This window comes from Pteropus medius, unplaced genomic scaffold, assembly GCF_902729225.1.
Source record: "Pteropus medius unplaced genomic scaffold, Ma_sr-lr_union100, whole genome shotgun sequence".
Lineage (NCBI taxonomy): Eukaryota > Metazoa > Chordata > Mammalia > Chiroptera > Pteropodidae > Pteropus > Pteropus medius.
This window is the reverse complement of record NW_024355206.1, coordinates 6,431,731-6,453,788: the sequence shown is the minus strand read 5'-3', so window position 1 is coordinate 6,453,788 and position 22,058 is coordinate 6,431,731. Positions and strand designations below refer to the sequence as shown.

General features: G+C 58.8%; 2 protein-coding genes and 1 long non-coding RNA gene across 5 annotated transcripts; 2 read left to right on the top strand and 1 right to left on the bottom strand.

Annotated features, from left to right (window-relative positions):
- Positions 1–14: 14 nt before the first annotated feature.
- Positions 15–10,148, bottom strand: DNAJA4 (DnaJ heat shock protein family (Hsp40) member A4). 3 transcript variants are annotated; one of them, XM_039858365.1, is made up of 7 exons: positions 9,939–10,148; positions 5,762–5,942; positions 4,308–4,412; positions 3,210–3,437; positions 2,866–3,096; positions 1,843–1,943; positions 15–1,751 (listed from the first exon to the last, which is right to left on the bottom strand). In XM_039858365.1, exons 1-7 carry the CDS (start codon positions 10,068–10,070, stop codon positions 1,536–1,538), a joined length of 1,194 nt encoding a protein of 397 aa, XP_039714299.1. In that variant the 5' UTR covers positions 10,071–10,148; the 3' UTR covers positions 15–1,535. The 3 variants fall into 3 exon arrangements, with proteins under 3 accessions (XP_039714299.1, XP_039714298.1, XP_039714300.1); XM_039858364.1 differs by lacking the exon at positions 9,939–10,148 and having other exon boundaries at positions 5,762–6,249; XM_039858366.1 differs by lacking the exons at positions 4,308–4,412; positions 5,762–5,942 and having other exon boundaries at positions 9,939–10,068.
- Positions 10,149–10,256: 108 nt separating this feature from the next.
- On the top strand, positions 10,257–15,353 carry LOC120599324 (basic salivary proline-rich protein 4-like). The gene is made up of 5 exons (XM_039858330.1): positions 10,257–10,335; positions 10,533–11,038; positions 12,863–12,972; positions 14,365–15,116; positions 15,297–15,353. The coding sequence occupies exons 1-4, from the start codon at positions 10,257–10,259 to the stop codon at positions 14,582–14,584; spliced, it is 915 nt and encodes a 304-aa protein (XP_039714264.1). The 3' UTR covers positions 14,585–15,116; positions 15,297–15,353.
- Positions 15,354–20,060: 4,707 nt separating this feature from the next.
- On the top strand, positions 20,061–22,058 carry LOC120599368 (uncharacterized). The gene is made up of 3 exons (XR_005651880.1): positions 20,061–20,159; positions 21,208–21,306; positions 21,982–22,058. It is a non-coding gene; the product is annotated as an uncharacterized LOC120599368 (long non-coding RNA).

Below are 22,058 nucleotides of genomic sequence, written 5' to 3'. Positions count from 1 at the left end.
GAAAACCAAAGCCGTTTCTCATACCAGCTCAACTTTAATTTTAAAAGTGACAGATGTACAGGTAGGATGAATTTTAAGCAACACCCTCCAGATTCCGTTTACGTGACAGGGAAGGAGCTGAATGTAACTCTGCCCCGTCAGCAACTAAACAGCTGTCTCGCAGTCATTGGTTAGGAAGTCACAGCGCAGAAACACCACCCTGCACTTGTGGTCCATCTGTAAGTGGGTTTTCACGTGGGCCTGGTTGGAAGAATACGTGTCGTCTCCGTCCCGGTCAGTGGTCGGCGCATAGGTGGGCCATATGTACCTATTTTGGAGCACACGATGCTCACCCTACCTGCCGTGGGTCTGGTCTGCCCTCTGACCCTTCTGGGGAGGTCCCTGGTCTGAGTCACTCGCAGGTACTGTGTCACCAAGTGGCCATGGGGCTGACGGGAGCCTCTGCTTTGACTCAGCTGCACAGAAGGTGGATTTCCTTCACGACTGTGGGAATGGCTATGGGTTGCGGGCGACCCCAATACATACACTGTTGTCACCCTGCCAGGAGTAAGGTACTGACCGAGCCCTCCTCCAGACAAGCCGTCACTCACAGTGGCGCCCACACAGACCACAGCCACGTGCCACCGGTCCGTGCAAGGAGCCTACGGCTGGGCGGGGAGAGGGGCGATGGTCTGGAAGAGAGGCTGAGTCGGGGAATGAGCCGGAAAACAGGCGGCCTGTCCTCCACACCCTCACATCACCCAGGGGGTGGGCTGTGCCGTGCCGAGCCACCAGCACCCTGCCGTGGCTCCTGCTGCTGCACGGAGGCTGCTGGGGACACGGAAGGTTTCTATTTCTTTACAAATAAGCACTTTGGTGGGTGACCATCGTAAAAGTCGTCACCAGGAGATCATTAAAACCACAGAGAACAAGGTCCGGGGCACAGGCAGACAGCTCCTTGGCGTTTCGTTGTAGAACATGGGTTTGTCCTCACCACGAGGCTTGGAAGCTTCCAAGAGCAGTGATCAGACACACTTACTCCCCATTCGTCACTCGGGGGCACAGAACACTGGGAGCCGAGTCGGCCCTGCAGCCCAGTCAGCGTGACCCACACTCGAGGTGGATCGGCTGGAATCTAGACCCAGAAATGTCACATTGGCAGCCCTGAGATCACACCCTTAGGACCTGTGCGAGGGATGGGGGGAACCCCGGCCAGAGATGGGCCAGCTCACCCCGTGGGGCTGGACGTTCCCAGGGGCTGAGTGGGTGGAACTGAATTATGGCAAAGCCACTAGAAGCACAAAGTGTCAGTGCAGTCACCGGCATCTCCAAAGCATCCTGGAATTGTAAATAAACAGATTCCGTGTGCAGACTAGAGGTGATTTACACTTAAAACATTTAAATATAAATTAAGCGATAAGTTACAACCAAAAAAAAACCCCGAAAAGACAGAATGCTGAACATACACGCAGGACACCCCAGACAGAGGCCGTTAGAGTGATTCCGCTTTCATTGTGCCACCTTTACATCGTCGCGAGCTAGCCCGGGGGGCCACCTCATGCCGTCTGGCACTGCACGCCCCCCCGGGGCCCATCGTCGTCCTCCTCGTAGGCCTCCCTGTGCTGGCGCCAGTTCTGATCGTTGGCATTGAACTCAGTCAGCTCCACCTGATCCATGTCATCCGTGACCCTCACCTTCTGCCGAGGAGGGAGGAGAGCTTCCAGCTGAGGAAGCTGTTCTGCAGGAAGCCAGTGTTTTTCGGGAAAGATCACCTGCAGAGGGCGAGTGGGGAGAAGCAGGAGTTACTCCCCTTCCCGAGCGAGGCCCTTAGCGGCGCGCCCAGGAGATTAAACACAGACTCACTGAGAACTGGATGATGAGCATCCCCTTCTCCAGGGGTGCTTTGTGGATGGGCATCCCCTCATCACGCACACATCTCAGGTCCCCGTGCGTTATCACCTCACCTGCCGCAGAGAAGCTTCCGTTAGGGAACAGGAAGTGGAGGGGGCATGAAGGGTCAGCCTCCTGCCCCTCATGTCAAATCTCAGATGCCCACAGGGAAAACTACTTCCTCACTCTGCGGCCAGCGAGGGACCAGAGCAGCGTGCTCACAGGCAGTGGTGGGGTCGAGGGTGTTGGGGCGGCTCTGCCACCAGCATACTTGTCCAGGCCTCTTTTGACATGGACGGTTGACCTTATGTGCTATTCTGAGGGGGCTTCAAGTCAAGATCATAGCTTGGCCTCTCCCTTTTCCAGTCTGCCTGCCATCCCCTCAGCCCCTCCAGGGAGGTGCCCTGGAGCCCACATGTACTCGCCCCCCTGGGAGCGGGGACCCTGGTATGTGACAGGAGCCAGCAGGCTAAGCGCTCACGCCCCCGAGAACCCTTTTGGTCCCTCAGGCAGCCCCCTCCAGAGCTCCCGTGGGTGTGCAGAGGGGCAGATCTATGCGCACCTCCAAGGATAAGCTCGCAGCCAAGGTCTTTTTTTGGGAAAATCCAGTTTTTAAATGTTTCACATGGAGTCGGCGGCACAATGTGAATGAATCGACACAGATGACCACCTGTTATTGGCTGTGAAAAACACCTATTATCGGCTGTGTTTTCTTATTCAAAAATTAACTTTTTAAAACTAGTTAAATTGGCAGTTTCCAGTTAGAATTTCGACCCCAAGGATTCCTGTTTGAGGCTCTTCCCGCAACTGTGAATTTTTTTCTAGAAAAATATAAAAAATTCATGACCTTTTCAAGTCACTAGTGATGACCTTAAACTGAGAGAAAATCAAGTCACGCTCACTTGTGTTCAGAAGTCAACCTCATGACACCAGGCCGTGTTGCCGGCAGCATCGTGCCCAACACAGCCACGGCGCGGCATGCGTTTGAGACAGTACCTGGTTTGGATGAGATCACAAGGACTCGGTCGTCCAGCGTTTTTATCGTCTTCTTGAAGCCACAAAGGGCCTCGGAAAGCTGAATCTTCATTTTCATGATCAGGTCGTGGCCGCGTCTCTGGAAGACACCATGGTCCTTCTGATCAAGCACAATGATGACGTCGCCAGCCTCCAGCTCTGGCTCCTGATCTCCTTCTCCGTGAAACACGATCTTCTGGCCATCTTTCATGCCTGGGGACAGCACACCTTTCTGATTAGCCACCTCTGTGAGCAGCGCGCTGCCTACAAAGCTTCGCAGTGGGCTCAGCGCTCCCGGCCCCGTGGGGCGGGCCTCTGGGCCTCACCTCTTTCCACGTGCACCTCGATGATCTTCTTCTCCCGGATGACCTTGGCGCCGCTGCAGCTCTCGCAGCGGTCCTTGGGGTGGATGCGCTCGCCCTGGCCCTTGCACTCGATGCACACGGTCTGGATCTGCTGCACCATGCCCGGCCCGATCTGCTGGATGTGGATCTGCATCCCTCGGCCCTTGCACAGCGGGCACTTCTCCACGGACCCCTTTTTCCCACCGATGCCTGCAGGGGAGGGGGCGACAGGAATGATAGCTGTGCTCATCCCTGGGAACATGGCTGCCGGGCATCACAGCAGCATGGGAATGAGCTACTCGCTGTACCCCGGGTTTCAATCCTGGCTATTTACAGTCATGACAAGCAATGTGCAAGAGCCTGGGTGACTGCAGCCAAGCACATGATAGGCAGGTGTTATCATGAGGTCTCCAACGTTTGGGGTTCTGGCTGTGCCAAGCCCAGTTGTTGCCACAGCTTCATCGACTGTGCTTTCTTACACCCGGGGTGGAGTAACACCCATGCCTACAGGTAAGCGAGTAGGCGGGGCCGTAGGGAGCGAGACACAACCCTGTCCCTGGGGACAGCCACCCAGCTCACCAGTTCTCGGTGAGATGATGTGGAGCTGCCTTTTCTTGAAAAATCAAATAATAAAAGTTACGTTTACATTCAAGTCAAGGGTCAGTAATCTACGGCAGCCGCCTGGTTCGCTGAGTCCCGGTTCGCTGGGACACCGACATGCACACTCGTGTACGCGGTGTCTGCAGCTGCTCGTGCAGTCAGTGACGGACCCCACGGCCCACAAAACCCAAAAGGTTTACCATCAGGCCCTTTCCCAAGGAAGTTTGCTGACTAGGTTGGGTGAATTGTCTTGATTTTTAAGTTTTTTAAATAATTGTCAACGTATTAAATAAATGTACATTCCGAATAAACAATGTACAGGGTCAAATGAGACTTGGCCCTCAGGTCACCTGTTTGCAACCTGTTCGACACTCACTCGTGAAAAGATAACTTATTTTTTTCTGGATTATAAAACAATCTGAATTGTTTTCAGATCTAAGGGATCGGAACTTGGAGATTCACTCAGAAATTAATTTTTACCTTCACATTTCTCACAAATCACATTTTTCTGGAGCGCCAATTTCTTTGTGACTCCATTATATAAATCTTCAAGAGTTACAGACAACTGATGTACAACATTCTTGCCTTACCAAAGGGAGAAAAAAACGTTAGTGATACTGTATTGACTCCAGTGTATTAATACCACCCCGATGACACGCTGCCGAGACTCACAGCTGTGCCCGTGTTATTCATTCCCTTCCCCGTGAGGACAGAGCTGCCATTACACCTGGCCCACGCCTCTGGCCCTCTGCCAGCAGTGAGAGCTGATGCCCTTTCTAGCTGTGAGCTAATTACTCAATCATTTATGGATGTCAGTGGAAAGACTTTCCATCTCTGTCTCCGAAGAAGAGCTGAGGACAGCACGCTGAGCCGCCTGGAACAGTGTCACAGTGAGGGATCACCAGGCCCCCCACCCAGGAAGGAAGCTCTCCTCAGGGATGGGCGCGTGACCAGCGCCCTCTGGACCTTCAGCGGAAGCTCTTCCCGACAGGAACACGCTCTGCTTCTAAGTCGTGGCCAGGAGGGGACTCGCTCTGCCTAAATCTCGCCTGTGTGTCCCGGACGGCGGGCGTCTGCTCGGCGCTGTGCCAGCCTGTCGGGACCCTCCCTGCTGCCCTGCCTGAGACCAGCTGTGCTTGTTTACTGGCTGTTCCTCTCCAGGCAGAGTGCACTGGGCCAGAGACGCCCAAGGTTTTAGTCACATCTACGCCATTCGTTGCACCCAGACGACAGGGCGAGGCCTTTTCCCTAAGAAACACTGCGATTTTCAGCATGCTGCTCAGACTCAGCAGTCATGCTTTTTGAAGCTCGAAGTCAGTTACGATATGAGAACAGGTGCAGCCTCATGTATGCAGCGGCCTCTTGCTGACCCACAGCAGCCTTCCCAAGCCCCAGTGCAGAGCTGGTTTCTCCGATTTTATCCAGGATTGTCATAAGCCTGGTTATCCATCTGGTTTCGAGATCCAAAGCTTATCGACAGTAAACCGAACAGGGACAGGGGCTGTTAGAGACCTCTAGTGACAGAGGCGACAGCTCATAGCCTCGGCAGGAGGTGAGAGGTAGAAAAATGAGGAAGAGCAAACCCCAGAACTCAAAAACGGCAGCCTGGGGCCAGGCGGCTCAGGGCCGCGTCCCTCGTTCACTCTGTTGCATTCTGAAAGAGGCAGGCAGGTTCTCAACAAAGGGGGGAAGGGGCACTATGAACTTGACCTTCTTCCCTTCTACTCATCACTGCACCTGTTCCTTTACACGTGATGTCTGGAGGGTGACAGGGAATTGCTGAACGCGCTAGGAGGCTGCAGGTAGCCTGGCACAGCTAACGCTCATGAGGCCACACCGTGACGATCGGGCCCCTTTAGGGCGCGGTCCACCCCGGCTCCAGCAGCGTGCACTTTGGAAACTATGACCTGCCGAGTGTCTTTCAAAGCATTTACCTCTTCTCTCTCTAGCCATCCGCCCTCCGCCACCGAAGAACATGTCGAAGATGTCCATGGGGGAGGAGAAGCTGGGGCTGCCTGAGCCTCCCTCCTTGATGGCCTGCTCACCGCCCTGGTCATAAATATCCCTTTTCTTTGGATCTGAAAGCACTTCGTATGCCTGGGAGATGAGCTTAAACTTGAAAAGAAAGAGAGCAGGTTTGAGTTGAGTCGTTAAGCAAACCCACCACATGAATGCAACCACAGAGGTGTCCTGCACCCGCCCCTCCAAAGCGGCCGCTTTGTCCCTGATCTGGAGCCTGATTTTTCCACTTACTCCTCTTGTGAAGTGGGACAGACACATGGGGCAGACGTTATCGAGGGGCTAGTGGCAGGGCCACTGCAGAGAATGAGGAGGAGAGCCGCAGGGAAGGACAGTTTGTCCCACGCTGGCCGCACCGGCCAGGAGGAAGTCGAGTGGAACAGGACGCACGCAGTAAGCCCGGGCCAGGACCTAACCTGAAGCCGGGACAGCCCAGGATACGCTGCCGCCGCCGCCACCGCCACCTCCCAGCTCGTGAGAAGTGCTTTCTGCTTTACCAGCATGAAGGCCAAGTACAGACCTCCCGGGAGCACCATCTGCGTGCAGGCTGCACGCTGTGCAAACCTGTACGCCTGACCTTTTCCACAAAGTCCTGCCCCCACCACAGTCCTCCATGTTTCGCTCCCTGGCAGCGCCCAAACCTCCCATCTCATCTGTCAACGAGGCCTTTTGCTGCTACCTTCAAATCTCTCCAGTACCCCAAGACAGAAAAAATACCCCACGTCACGTTCCTAACAAGTGCATTTCATTGGAAGCCAGTTGTAAGAATCGGAAAACCCAAACCGAAGGACATTCTGCAAAACTGAGAGAGAAACTAAATGCAGTGTGTGGTCCTGGGTCGGATCGTGCACTGGGGGAAAAATGGCTACCAGGGACATCGGAATAACCGAAGAAATGTGAATCGCTTGCCCTTGATGTTAAACTTCTTCAGTTTGGCCACCGTGCTACGGTTACATACAAGAGGGGAGTTTCTCCCAGGTGAAACGTGTTGAAGTGTTCAGGGCCGAACGGTGATGATGACGTCTGCAAATTCCTCTCAAAAGCTTTAGCAAATAATAATGGAATGTGAGAGGCAGGCAGAGCAAGTGTGGCGACATAGTTACAGCCGAACCGGGCGAAGGAAATGCAGATGCTCACTGGACCACTCATCTTTTCTGTAGGTTCACGGAAGTTTTACAAGAAAATCCGAACACTGTAAACTATCCAAAATGCATCCCTTACCACCACCACCCCACCTGCCCTGGCAGAGGCCACCACCCCGTGCCCGGGTGACTGCGGTACCCTCCCTCAGTGGTCCCCCCATCGTCCGTCCTCACCCCAGCTTCCAGGCTGTTCTCCACCCAGCCTGCCAGTCGCGTCAACCCTCAGCCCCAAACTCTCCAAGGCAGCCCACTGCACTCGGAGTAAAGGCCGGTCCTGCTCGGACCTATGAGCTCAGCCTGACACTCGGCCCCCGCCTTCCTGCGGTCCTGCTTCCGCCCCGCCGGACCCCTTGCTTTTCCTCAGCACGGGGCACTCGCTGCTCAGACCGCGTCCCCTCTGCAGCGTCAGCTGTGGGAGGACAGGGAGTTCGGTCGGCTTTGTTCACCACTGTGACTCGAACCCAGAACAGGGTCTGGCGTGTGGAAGACACTGGTGAATATTTGTTAGATGAGCGGCTGGGTTCTGGAAATTCGGAAATGAATAGATGACATAAGGTCTCGACCCTCAGAGGTGCAGTTTAGTCTGTGAGACGAATGTCTACGTAAATGCCCCATAATGGGGCTGGCTCCGTAAAACATCCAGGAAAAAGGTGCTGTGAAGATAGAAACTGACTGATAACTACGTTTTCTCTTGTATTACAGATCCCCGATTGGGATCTGATAAGTAACTAATAAATGATAGTTGATACTAGCTAACAAATAACTGGGTAACGAAAGAAATTAAATCTTGGAGAGACATCAGAATCATACTCGAGGCAGCTAGATCTTGGGATATGTTCATTCTGACACCATTTCTGCAAAGAGGTAGGTGTCACTCACTGCCGCCCCTTCCGCAGCAGGAGAGCAGGTGTCGGGATTAGGTGCCTGGCACGGAAGATCACAGTGCATCAAGGCCAGCTGCCCTCGGAGACTTTCTGGGCCCGTGTGTAGGTTACAGACTAGATAAATATGCTTCGTGAGAATGTCCACCAGAAACACCAAATATTCTGGATAATCGAAAGACACTTGGACTTAACAGAATTAATGGTTGATCTAAGAAGGAAAGGAATGCCTGTCACTTGGAGCGTTCAACCAGAGGCCAGGTCTCACATGGGACGGGGGCTCCCACGACCGCTAGTGGGTCCGTCCACCCTCCCTCTGGGGGCCCAGCGCTCCGAGTCTTGATTCAGCTTCCTGCCTGTACCCCATCTCTGCCCAGCTCAACTCTCAGAATGTGATGCTCGGCCGCAGGACCTTAATGAAATTGCTGTGCCGCTGGGAAAAAAATGGCCTTGGCTTTGGGGACCACGTGGCAACTCGGAAAACTGTGATAAAATATGAAACGGCGAGAAATATGATCATCCTGGGAAAAGCCTCAGAAGCAACACAATAATAGCGGTTAGGGCGATGTATACTTGGGGGGTTTTCCTCCCAATTCTGAACATTTCTGCACTATTATGCTCTTATAATTTTTTAACTTGCAAATATTATTAAAACTAAAAGTTACAGTGAAATCGAACGAAAGACCAAACTCATCTCAAAAGCCAGTTACGGCAACAGCCTGAAAGGGACGAGCGTGCTAAACCGGCCACAGATGAGACGCGTACTGACTCCATGCGGAGCACCCGACAACAAACACAGGCTGCCCGACGCTTAGCAACGCAGGACAACGGCACAAAACAAAGACCAGCACACCAACAGCGTCTCAGTTGTCCCGGAGCAAGGGAGGGGGTGGGGAGAACTGGTTTAATCTATTTTTGAAGAGACGTTAATAATGCAGTGACAAACTCAGGAGAAAAAGTAAAAAGGTTCCACCTACGACAGATAAGTGGACAGCGACGACATGCAGACACGTACAGAAAAGGCCCGCACAGTGTGTCTGGCACGAAGTAGGACCACACGGGAGGTGTCTGCTGAGTGAGTGACTGAATGAGTCCTCTCTACGGAACTGCACAGCAGATTCTATCACCCCCAAAGCGGAGTCCCTCCACCTGTATGCACACAGCCAGGAGCTCACTCCGAGTGTGCCCTGTGACACTCCACCTGAACCGGGGTCAGAGGCTTTCCCGCGGGCGCCTGCAGCCAGCGGGCTGAGATGTGCAGTTAAAGCCGGGGTCTGCTCTCCTTGAAGGAGCTCCCCAGAAACGGGTCACCATGAATTCAGGGAGCGCGCCTGTGACTCGCCAGCAGCGCGTGGAAAGCCAGTGACCTTAAAAGCTACATACAGTAAGCCACCTAAATATAGACGGGAAGGCACGCCAGCGAGTAAAGACAGAAAAGCATTTTAGACCTGTGACAGCCACATTCGGCACCTGTGCCTAAATATAACTATTCTGTCACTGCCGCGGCCCAGCCAGCCCTCCGCAAGCAGCTTTCTCCAGCTGGGGATGGCGGACGCAGACGGGTATTTTCATCCCAGCGTGGTTCCCCGGGGTCTGAGTGCTAGGCGGGTGATCTGTGACTTCGAAAGTGGCCCCAGGGATCAGCTACTACAAAAGCCCCCACCGACCCCCAAACTATCCGGGACGCCCTAAGTTTTAGAAGAAAAGGGCACGAAGTGAAAGTTGGGGCCGGCCAGCTGGCTCTCACAGGGGGCAGTGCTCTGTTCAGGTGGGCGGCAGCCTCCCTGGGGGCCAGCCCCAGGCGGGGACAGGGGGACCGGCGACCTGGGCTCGCTCGCCCGCGGAGCGTCCATCAGCATGACTGCTAGTTGGGCTCAGCCGCGGGTCATTCGGCACCGAAAGCTCGGCCCGTTGGTCCAAAAGGCTGGGCGACATTAGGGACCTCCGCGTCCCTGCTTAACAGAAAACGCGAGCACCGCGGGTCTGGCCGGCGGGGGTCCGGGGTCCGGGGTCCCGCGTCCCGCGCCGCCCGCGCCCCGCGCCCGCGCCCGCGCCCGCGCCGCGCGCACCCGCTCGCCCTCGTCCGGGTTCTTGTCCGGGTGGTACTTGAGCGCCAGCTTCCGGTAGGCCTTCTTGATCTCCTCGGGCGCCGCGCTGGGCTTCACCCCCAGGATGTCGTAGTACTGCGTCTCCTTCACCATCGCGTCCCGCGGCCCCGGCGGGCGACGCCGCTCAGGAGGCCGCTCAGCGCCGCGCCGCCCGCCGCCCGCCGCGCGCCCGGCCCGGTCGCCGCGCGTCCCGGCTCCGTCCCCAGGGCCGCGCGGGGGCGCGTCACGGCCACGTCACGGCGCCGGCGCGTCCCGCTGTCGTCACGTCACAATCGCGTCATGGCCCCGGCCCGTCAGGCGCGGCCCCCGGCGCGGCCCCCTCAGTCCCGGTCCCCTCGGTCCTTGTCCCTCACTCGCGGTCCCCTCAGTCGCGGTCCTGTCTCGCGGTCCCCTGTCTCCCTCAGTCTCGGTCCGGCTCCCTCAGCGTCCCTCAGTCCCGGCTCCCCCGGCGCGGCCCCCTCCGGGCGGCACTCGGCGCCGGCGTCTCCGCGGCGGCTCTCGCTCGGCGCGGGCGGCCGCCTCCGCGGGGACGGTGACGCCACAACGGCCCGGAAGCTTCGTCCGCGGACCGGCGCCCCGACGCCGCCGCGCGCCGTGCGGGTCGGGCCGCCCTCGGGGACCTGGAAGTCCCCATCCCCTGCTACCTCCCTCCAGACCACGGTCTGAGGACACAGCAGTCCTCGCGGAGAAGGCCCACGGGATTAGCAAAACGGGGACCTCCGGACCCCTCCCGGGGCTCCACACCGTCAGCAGGACCCCAGCCTGCGCCCTGCTCTGCCGTGAACCCGGAACCCCAGCGGAGGGGCCCCCTGCCAGGGACAGGCCTGAGTCCCCCGGGAGGGGTCCGTGGGCCACCACCAAGGGCCGCTCCGCTCACAGCTTCCTTTGCTTGCTTCGGGGCAGCAGGTGGGCAGAATGGCCAGCGACGTCTGTGGCCTGGCCTGGCCCGGGCAGGGGCCCCACCTGACTTAGGGACCGCTGGGCGCTTTCCACGTCACCGTGTCACCTGCCCCACAGACAGCACCATCCTCATTCTGCCGCGAGGGGACGGGCTCCAAGAGGTGAGGCAGCTTGTGGGTTCTCACGCTACCAAGATGGGGACCTTGCCGGAACCCCAGCCCGGACTGAGTGCTCCCAGAGTCCCCATGGTCCCCCTAGCCAAGGCCACAGGCCGGGACACTGGCAGCGGGGCCACTTCCTTGCACGACCACCTCAACAAGGAGACAGGTGGCACTTCCGGTGCGGCACAGTTGAGTGCTTTTTTATACGACAAGTCAGGTTAGCCACAGTTCGGTCCCCTCGCTGAGTTTCTGCAGAAACAGTGGAATTCACATACGCACCTTCCCAGTGTGGGGGTGAGGAAGCTGACACCCACAAAGCGTCACGCAGCTTGTCCGGGGTCACACGGTCTCTTCGTCCAGGCAGCTGAAGGGTAGAACCTGGGCCTTCAAACTCCCAGTCAATGTCCCCTATATCACATAGCCGCCAAAATACTCCAGTCACTGTCATGTGCTCATGAATACTTTTAAAAAATAAACTTGTCATTGCAATATAACCTGCACGTAGCAGATCTGCAAACCACATGTGTACAGCTCGCTGTGATCACAAAGTGAACACTCCTGTCTACCTACCCCGCCCCCCCCAGTCCGATCGGTGGCTAGAGCATCACCAGCATCCCAGAGGGCCCCCGTGCCATCTCCCGACCTCTATGCTCCCCTCAGGGGACCCCCGTTCTGACTCTTAAAGCGGTCATTGCGCCCCTTCGTGAATATTGCGTAGATGGAGTCGTGCAACAGGTGTCGCTTTGCCCGGCGTTAAGCTGGTGAGCATCACAGTGCTGCTGGCTCTAGCGACGGCTCCGTCACTTGCTGCTTGGCGCTCCGCTGTGTGCATCTGTCACACTTGGGCGTTCAGGCTGCCGTTGGTGGGCATCTGGGTGGTTTCCAGGGGCTGTCGTCGTGCTGCCGTGAGCTTTCCAGTGTGTGTCTTTGGGCGCACGTCTGTTCACACTTCCGCTGGATACGCCCCCAGAGTGGAATCGCTGGGTGGGTCGGGGGTGGCTTGCTCTCTTGCCTTCCCGCAGCCCACTCCCTTCACCACAGAGCCGCCCGTGGTGCTTTGAGAACCCCCCTGGAGCCTCCCCCCGGCCCCATGCCCGATGAGCCCCTCAGGCTCCTCTGCAAAGAAAGGGCGGCGGGCAGCGGCGGGCACGGACTCGCCACAGAGCCTCCTCGCAGCCGTCCCAATAACGCCCCTTTCCGGTAAAGGGGGGCCCTGCAGCTGCCGTTCGGAGCTGCTGTGTCGGGGCTGCTGGGTAGAAATAGTCTCATCTCGCACCAGCTGAAACCCAGTGTGGGTTGGGGCGACCTCCAAGAACGCGGGAGCTCCCCCCGCGGCAGGCTCATCTCTGTCTCCCCGTGGCCCAGGGCGCCGCCTGTAAGGTGCTTGGTCAATACGCGTGGGGTTGACTGCAGCCATCTAAAATGCCCGTGGGACGAGCTTCCCGAACCACAGCACCCCACGGTGCTCTTGCCTGGAGCCCTGAATTCGTTTCCTGTGACGGCGGTAACAAAACGCCACAGACTCGGTGGCTTAAAACAACACGCATTTATTTACTCCTTTCCTGTCCTGGAGGTTAGAAATGCAGAATGGTCTCACTGGACTACAGTCGAGGCGTGGTTGGCATTCCCCCTGCAGGCTCCAGGAGGAGAATCCGCTTCCTCTCCTTCCTGGGGGAGTGCGGGGTCAAGTTCTGTCTGGGCTCTGCCTCAGAGGGACCCCGCTCCCGTCCTTGTGTTTGAAGGCCAGGCTCCCAGCACCATCGAGCCAGACCGTGGCCTCTTGTATCTGAGTGCAAACTTATCTGGGCACTTGTTTCTTCCCAGCTAGTGCCATCTGGTCACCAAGGAGCAGAGGCTGGAGAGGAGCGGCTCCCCTGGAACCTGGCTTGGCTGCAGGTGCCCCCGCTGCGCCGCCCCCCTGCCTGGCCTTACAGGTTTGTCATTAAGTAGGACACAGGGTTCGAGCAGGGGGCAGTTTCACCACGCTGGGATGTGCAGCTTCCAACGTGAGCGCACTGACTCGCCCCAGCCTGCCTCCGCCCTGGCTCCTCTGCCTGGGCCACTCGTCAGTGCTTCGAGGCCTTGGCTGGTGGTCCATGCACCCCATTCCTACATCCCCGGGGGAGGTCACGGATGCAGATGGCCCACACAGAAGCTGGAGGGTCCCCAGACTCACAGCAGACCCCCCTTGGGCTCCCTGGGATGGGGGTCTGTACCAGAGGAAAGTATTCCCAGGCCAGACCCGCCACTCGGAGAGAGAAGGGCTTGCACGCCCACACCCCCAGGACACCCCTGTGTCCCTGTCCAGTGCCACGACCCTGCCAGGCACTGGGCTGGAGGTCCTTCGGGGCTGACACCCATGGACCTCAGAGGGGTGCGTGCTCCCTGGGTTTCTGGTCGGGTGAGCTTGTGGAGCTCCCTTAACCCCTGCCCAGGTGAGTCTCCTGAGAAATGGGTGTCCATTTGATCACCACTCTCCAGCTCCTGGGGAAGCCAGCCTGGGGGTGGGGGTGGGCAGCCTGGGCAGCAGCAGTGTCCTCAGCCCCCAGCCTCTGTCCTGATGAGAGCCCTGGACATTCTCACGACAACCTGCCCGTGTCCCCATCCAGCGCCGTCTCGGGCCCAGCAATGCAGAGAGCAAACCCCAACCGTGTCCACACGGCTCCAGTGCCTTCTGTATGTTTAGCTCACGGAAGCCCTAGGAGGTAGGAGTTATTACAACTCCATTTTACGGATGAGAACACTGAAGCACAGAGAGGTTAAGTAACGTATCCAAGGTCACACAGCTTGTAAGCGGCTGTCTTATTCCAGGTTTCCCTAACAAACAGCGCCCATGGGAAAGCTCATGCCCCAAGGCTTCGTTGCAGCCCAGGGCCACAGCTCCCTTGGGGCACAGGGGTCTCACAGCCGGGCCTTGGTACCAGATGACCCAGGCACCCCGCACTGCCACGGCTGGGAGGTGTCCTGGGGACAGGATGTCTGGTGGTAGAGGCTGTGATGGCAAGATGCTTGGGAACTTTCACCGAGAATGTGGGCAGGTGGTGGGAGGCACTGTGGCCAGCAGGGGACAGCAGAGCCCGCACTTCCACCCTCTCGGCCCTGGGCCTGGACCGGGAAACCCGGAGCTGGAGCCCCAGCCTGCGGCATTTCGAAATTAAAAACAGTAAAAATGAAAATTATATCGTAGTAACACATGGTAACAAAAAAGTAGTCCAGAAGCACCGATGCTGAAAATGTACAGCAGTTCTGCCTGATCGCCCTGCCGTGAGGCACCTTTTTTCCCCGATGGTTCTATTCTTAATACCTTTCCTAAGAGGTTTTCATAGGTTTAAAGCACACGGACACCTAGATGTCGATCTGTCAGCCATCAGCGACACCGCGACACCGCGCTCGGCTCACCATGCTGAGCCCCACCCCGACCACGGATCTCTACCGCGTCGCCCTGTATGTACACCTGCGGTCACACAGCGCAGCATCGCTCCCCTCCCCAGCCCTCAGAGTGAGATGAGAGGGACCCTCTCACCCGCCCTCCGTCGGCGGCCCTGAACTTCAGAGTTACGAACGACATTTACGTTCTTTAACGAACTCGAAATTAAAATCGCCCAGCTTTTTCTATCACGGATTCCAGAAGTGTCCTATGATCAATTACAGGTGGCCCATGGACAAACACTTAAGAATGGTTCTCTATTAATTTTAACACGCATTGGGAGATCTGCATCTGTGTGAGCACATACCACGAGCCCTTCGGTTTGTGCTTTCACATATCTGACTGCTTACGGTGAAGCTCGTGTCTTTAATTTTAAAAATTAAAATATTTAATTTTAAAAGTGAGGTGAAGAAAATGATTAAATGACGTATAATCCCAGAAGCCGGCAGTGAAATTCGTGACGGGATTCGGAGATTCCTTGGAGAACTGGTCTTCACTGTCGCAGTTGAAAGCCAGCAAGTGAGCAAGGACTTTGCCGTGACAGCGCACGTCACCCACGTGGAGCCAACTGGGTGCGACGGTTCCTTCCCTGTAGGGCGGGGCGCAGACACGCTGTACCCCGCACCGAGGACTCGAAACCATTTTCTCCAGGTTGGTTGATTGTGGTCTCGCCATATTCCTACCCCTTCTGTGATTTATTTTCCCAAGTTGTTTTTCTCGGTGCTCCTGATCACCTTTTTCTTCTTTCTTATTAACCAAACGGCATGTCATCGGGTTGAGTCATTGTCTCGGTCATACCGCCTGCCACATGGAACCCCTTTCTGCCTGTAGACATCCGGCGATCATTTCCTAAAGGAGCCATTCATTAGACCGCAGTGGTCGGGACCTGGCGTAGAGCAGTGCCACACGGGCACTCGCCGGTCACAGGTCAGTCCTCTGACAGGTGTATACTGAGCAGCTGCTCTCCGCCAGGCACTGTTTTGGAGTACCGTCACGAGAGCAGGCACTGAAGAGAGGGACAGAAGCCCCTGTCTTCCAGGAGCTTGCGTTCTAGGGGACAGACAAGACAAAACACAGGGAACGTGGGAGACAGGCGACGGCGAGGGCGTGGAGAGAATAAAGCCTGGGGCGCGTGGGCTGGGAGGCGGCTTTGATTGGGTGGTTGGGGAAGGCGACGTGGCAGTGCGGGAGGCGAGGGAGAGTCAGCTGACGTGTGGGAACCGTGTGTCTCAGGACAGGGAAAAGCACAGAGGCCAGTGTGGCTGAGCGAGAGGCCAGGGAGATGCTGGAGCCAGATCACAGGGGGCCTCGGACGTCCTGGCCGAGGACAAGGTGCTCTCAGCCTCGTCGTTAACGGGCCTCATGGCCACCGCCCTACGCGGGGGCTCCAAGACCCCGCTGTGCTCAGGGTCCCTCCGCACTCTCCCGAGCCCCAAGCGCCCGCGTTCCCCCTCGCCTTCCCACCCACCTTCGCTCTCCTGGCTGGCGGGGCTGCCCCGGGGAAGCAGGGTCGCAGAGTGTGGGCACACAGGGTGAGCAGCCAGCCAGGGTCGGGGTGCAGCCTGGTGCCGAGAACCCCTCGTGCTCCCGCGTGGCCTTTTACAGCCAGCAAGTAGGTTCTCTGGGGGCCCGGAAGCCCCTGAGCCCATTGGCCAGACTTCCTGGGAGAAGCGGGCAGACCTGCATCCAAAAGAACACTGGCTTCCATGAAATTCTCCTCGTCTTGAGTGGATCAAAACCACCAAGAAAAGGAGAGTTTTATCCTGAGCAACTTCACCACTAAGGAGCATTTTTGAGCATCCAAAAATAGGAAATAGCGGCCTTGGGCCACTGCAGTCGCTGTCCCCTCCCCCGCCCCCGCCGCCCACTCAAGGCCGGCCTGGGCGGTGGGACACTGAGCTCTCTCCGGCAGATGCCTGCAGTTCCCGCCTCGCAGTCCTGGAGCTGCCCGCCCAAGGACCCCAGCATGCCGGACAGCAGAGAGGCCCCGTGGGACAGCCGGCGGGATGCGAGCTTGGGGACCACCCCAGAAAACCTGGGAACCAGGTTTGCTGGCGGTCGCGTGTCTCCATCCGCTGAGCCTGGAGTCAGGGTCTGGACTCGGCTGTGCCGTGCTGTGCTGCGTGAACTGGGCAGGGCACTTTGCTCTCTGAGCCTCAGTTTCTCCATCTGGGAACGGGAACTCTGGGCGATGTCCAGATGGAGTGGCACTGGCCTGGGACAGGTGTCATCCGGGCTGCTGCTCACCGTGAGGGGCTCACCCGAAGAATGAGTCATGTCCAGAGGTGTGAGTCAGGGCTGCGGCTGGAGGAGGAGGAATTTTCTGGTCACTGAGAAGTCCCCCGTCGCCTTTGGCACGTGGGGTCAATGATAGACAAGGACAGGGAGAGCCAGAGGGTCCAGCTGCAGCTTACTGCATGACATTGGCAGGTCCCTGCCCCTCTCTGGGCTGCAGCGTCCCCGTCTGTACGTGAGTGGTCGAAGGCTCCCCGCAGCCCTTCTGCCGTATGTGCTCTGCTAATCTATGATTCAGAGAAAGTGAATCCAATTTGTCAGACATTCGCCAGTGCCCACTCTGCTCCAGGCCCCGTCCGTCCGAGGCATGGGGGTCCTGAGAAGGTGGGACCCAGTCCCAGCCCTGGGAACTCGCCAGCCAGGAGCAGGGAGGAGGCGGACGCATGGAATCGCAGAGCCCGGGAGAGGCCCCGGCCTCGGGGAGGAGGAGAGAGGCTTCTCACTGTGCCGCTTGACTCAGGCCTTAGGTGATCGAGGGTGTGGACAGAGGCCAAGGACAGGAGCAGCGTGGCCATAGTGAGAAGATGTAAGGGAGGACAGGAAATTCAGGGACCGGAGCGGTCTGGGTAGCAGGAGCACGGGGCGGGGGAGGAAGGGGTCCGCACAGGGTCTGAGCCCTCTGCAGTGACAGAAGTTGCTGGTGGCTGTTGCTGTAATGGGCGGCGGGCGGGGGGCATGAGGCAGGAAGGAAGGGGCGAAAGGAAGTGTGAACATGCCTCAGATGCAGGGGCCCCTCCAAGCACTGGCGGCCAGAGGATGCAGAGTGGACTCCTGTCCTTCCGGAAGCAGGTGCTCCTCACCCGCAGCCTCCTAGAGCTTGAAGTCCAGTCCCTCCCTGGACAAGGGCCACATGCAGAGGGACAGTGCCACTCCCTCACCCCCTGATCTGCTCTGGCCGCAGGTGGTCCTGCCGCCTCCCTCCTCCCTGGGGGCCAATGCCCCCTGCTCCGACTGGGCACTCATAGGCAGGCCTCGGAAGCTCAGCCCTCGGGCATGAGAAACAAGGTCTGCTGGTTTTCAAGGTTCCGGGCCCCCTTGCAGGCGGGGCCGCGGGAGGGTCAGGAGCCCAGTGCTTTTGCATCCGGTGCCTCAGGCCCACGGTGACAAGGGGGTGCCGGGTCCTGCTGTGCCCAGCAAGGCCTGGACACCCTGGAGGAGGCTGGGCACCCGGGCTGACCGAGGCCTGAGCCTGCACTGCAGACCCCACAGAAGGCAGAGCCCCTGCCGGGTGCAGGGGAGGGCGCGCAGGTGAGGGAGAGCTGAACACCCCGAGCCGGAGGGCCGGCCCCTCACCCCTTGCGTAGCGCTGGCTGAGTCGTTCAGCTTCTCTGAGTCTCAGTATCACCTTCTGTGCAAATGGAGACAAAACCCTCTCGACCGTGCAGAAAGGCCGAGCAGACCCCGTGGGCTGGTGTGTAGGCGGTGCCCGCAAAGGCTCCGTGGCCGGCTTCCCGGCGACACCGGGAACCGTCTTAGCTGCAGGCTGGGGGCTTCGCTCCAGACCCTCTCTGTGACACTGGACAAGACACCCTCCCGACCTCAGTTTCCCCATCTGTCAGAGGAAGAGGACAATGCCTGCTCTGTCGGCCTGGCAGAGTAGCCGTGAGGAAAGGACTCTGAGCCTTGTTGAATGTTGTCCTGAAGTCAGAGATGGTGACAACTGCTGCAGTGTCCCCTCCGCCTCTCTGCCCTCCCCCTCCTCTTCCTGGCGTGGGAGGGGAGGCTGGAGGAGGGGCGGTGGACAGGGCCGAGGAGGGTGTGCGCGGCAGCCTGGCCCGTGCGAATTCCTTTTGTCACAGCAGCGCAAGGCTGGGGCCGAGGGGTGTGGGCGGTACCCGGAGGGAGGGAGCCAGGCCAGGAGAGGTGGCCCCGGGGGCCAGGGCGCTGACCTGTGAGCTCTGTGCCCTTTGACACCGCAGCTGTAGACCGTGCCAACCAAAGCGACTCCCACTGGTTTATAATGGTTTTGAGTTCAAACTGACCAATCAGCTGATGTAATAGACTGGTCGATAAGGAATGTCGCAACTGTGCTCCGGGCCCAGATCCTCAGGGCACTAGCTCCTCTGGGACCATAGTGGATACCTTGGTCTCGAGTGCCAGATTCTGCCTCTGGCCGGGCATGGGACACGGAAAAGTCTGGAGTTCTCTGGGCCTCCGTCACCTCATCCGGAAAACGAGACTCTTACTAAAGCGTGCGCTAAAGGGCCATTGAGATGGTTCAAGGAGCCGAGATGGGTCGAGCGCTTGGCGCAGTACGTGCGTTCACTGCAGAGAAGGGCAAAGGTGAGCCTCCCGCCCGGCTCCTGGGCCCAGGGCGGGTTCCGGGCGGAGGGGAGCCCCGGCTGCAGCAGTGTCTGCCAAGGAGGGCGGCCAACAAAGGGCCTCTCCTGCCCATACCGGCCGTTTTTTCTCCCGCCTCCCCCCCTCTGGAGTAATTCCCGCAGGTAGGCAGTTGGGGCCTGTGCCAAATGGGTCAGAGCCGTCTAGGACCACACCTGACACACAGCCCCAGGCAGGCCGGGGTGAGTCCCCATTCATGTCCAGCCCCACTGCCTCATCACCCTGAGCCCAGGACACTGGTGGGGTGGCTCCCACACTCAGGTTACCTTAGTTGAGGAAGCACGGGAGCCCTGTGCCTGCCCGCCTCGAGGACGAAGGTGAGCTCCCGGTAGCAGCCAGGCCCTCCTGGCACAGCCCCCCGTTTCCTCTCCGGGGTCTTTGGTTCAGGAATTGGGGTCCCAAGCGGATCTCTAGGTGACCCAGGGGCGCGGGGCAGGCGGGCAGGGCACTGGAGAGCCAGTGTGGACGCAGAGCTGCAGACTGGGCGTCTGCTGTCGAGGGATCGGCCTGCGTGGCCGGAGTCTGCTCCTCTCCCTGCTCAGGCTTCTCAGGATTTGGGGGCACTTGGGTACCGCCCTCCCCTGGAACTGCTTCCTAGCATTCTGGGGGATGGCTCTCCCTTAGACTGCTGGCCCCCCAGCAGAGAGAAGTGGGAACTGGGCCGGCGACAGGGAGGGTAGCCCGTGGTGGTTGGGGTTTTGGTAAGCGATGGGCCCTGGGGAACAGAGAGACCCGGGCCCTAAGGCAGCTGCCACTTGCGATGCCGTGTGGGCTCAGGAGGCAGTAAATGACAGACAGATGCTCGCACAGTGAGTCAGGGCCAGGAAGGAGGGTGACTTCCTCGTCCCCATCCACCGGCTGGGCCGTGACTAATGCCACGTCTCTGTTGCAGGGCGGTTTGGTGGTGCCGAGCCTCTCTGGGGCTGCCGTGGTCCCCCCGGGGGATGCCAGAAACGTTCTCTGAGGTTCTGCCCGGGTTAGCTTGTGGGGCGCACCTCCCCCAGGGACCGTGCTGGACGTGATCCTGCTCAGGTCCTCCAGCTCCATCCTGAGGACCATGTAAGGAACGGGGGTTTCATCCTCCCACCTCCCAGCCCCCTCGCTGCCTCTCGGGTGTAGCTGGGCCTAAACCCCCAGACTCGGGTTTGGGGGTTTTTGCCCTACTCCGTCAACCTCCTAATGTACCCAAGAGTTTCCTTTTACTTACTCTGCAGAAGATCCATGAGAGCCCACCAGTGACCACGATGGCACGAAGCGTCCTTCGTGTGTCACGTTGTCCTCATAAGAGCCAGAGAATTTAGGCAGAAAACTGAGGCCCAGAGGGGTACGGCAACTTGGCCACAGCCACACGCCCTGTAAAGCCGGGTGAACCCCAGCGCTACCTTGCTTCAAGAAGGCATTTACTGAGCCCCTGCTGCATACAGAGCAGTGGCCCGGCTGCCGGGTGCCGAGTGCGGAGTAAGGGCAACAGAAATAAATAGGCGCAGGGTCCCCGTCACGAGGGGTTCCTGCGGAAAAAGAGGCCTCCCCTAGACTTACGCGTCTACACGGTGACAACTTGGGAAGGATTAGGCCCAAGCGCTGTGCCCCTCAGCGAGTGCTCAGGGCAGAGAGCAGAGTGGAGTCAGGCGCCACCCCGCTCTCCAGGAGCCTCTCAGGCTGCATCCGGCCTTTCAAGACCACCCCTGAGTGTCCGAGGGCCGCAAGCCTGAGACTCGTTGGGGGTAACCCGGGAGGGCTTCTTGAAGGAGGAGCTGCAGGAGGCAGTCTCCTTTGTCCCAAAGTGGAGGCAGCTTCTGCTTGACACCTTGAGAGGAGCGGTGGCACCCATGGTCACGGTCAGCAGCCTGAGTTCCTCGGTGTTCAGAACCCCTGTCTGCTGCCTGCACAGTGGGCCTCACCCCAGGAGCGGGTTTGGTCATCCTTCGAGGCCTCTGGCAGCATCCTTGGAGCACGTCACCATAGCAACAGAAGGGCTGCTTCAGCCCTGCGTCCAGGCCTTGCTCACGAGATTCCCAAGAAGAGAGCAGCTCGGCCCCCCAGACCCCTTCTCTCCGCCCCCTCCGTTCATAACTCCTGACGCCTTTCGCTTTGAAACCTATCTCAGGTTCCTAAGCAGATGGCCACCGGATGGGCCCAGGTGTGTTCAAAAACTTAGTTTGCATCTGCAGTGCCTGCAAGGAGTAAAGCTGAACGTGAGAAGCAGGTAACTGGCCCGGCTGCTGGGAACGGGGCCCCTGACACACAGATAGGATCCCTGGCCCGGGGTTCCGCCCCTGGGCTGCCACGACCAGCTGCACAGGCCGCGTGCGCGCAGCCCCAAGCGCCCCGGGACTGTGTGAGGTGTGGCCCTGCTCAGCACTGAGTGCGCAGTGGACCCCTCGGGCTGTGAGGGCTGGGAGAAGTCTGCCGTCCAGGGCGACCGGGCCAGGTGTCATGGCCCCATGCTGTCCCCTGCATGGGCGAGTGGACACAAGGCACGTCCACAGGCACCACCCAGGAGGACAGGCCCGCACTGGGGACCTGCCCAGGACCTGTGAGGGCCTAGAAGCGTCCCTGCCCCACTCCGAGTTTCTGGGCACGACTGTCTTTGGTCCCTGAGGAGTGAGGATTGGGGACTGCCCCTGTGGCTGGAAGCCTGTGCGCCACCGGGGTGGTGCCGAGTCCTCCAGTGCTGGACCCCGAGATTGCTTTCCAGACGGGACACTGAGTCCAGAGAGGACCACGCACTTGCGCAGAGTCGCACAGCAGATCCCAGCAGAGCGGGCCTCGTTTTCCTGCTGAGCCCTCAGCGCCTGTGGACGGAGGCCGGGCGGACAAGGGCCGGCCCCGGGGCCAAGATGCGCGTCCCGCCTTCTAACCATTGTCTCCCCGCCGCCAGCTCCGTGACTGATGCGTGCACGCTCTCCAAAGGGGCACCGGGCCATGCCCCCGACCCGTCGTCCCCAGAGAAGGGGC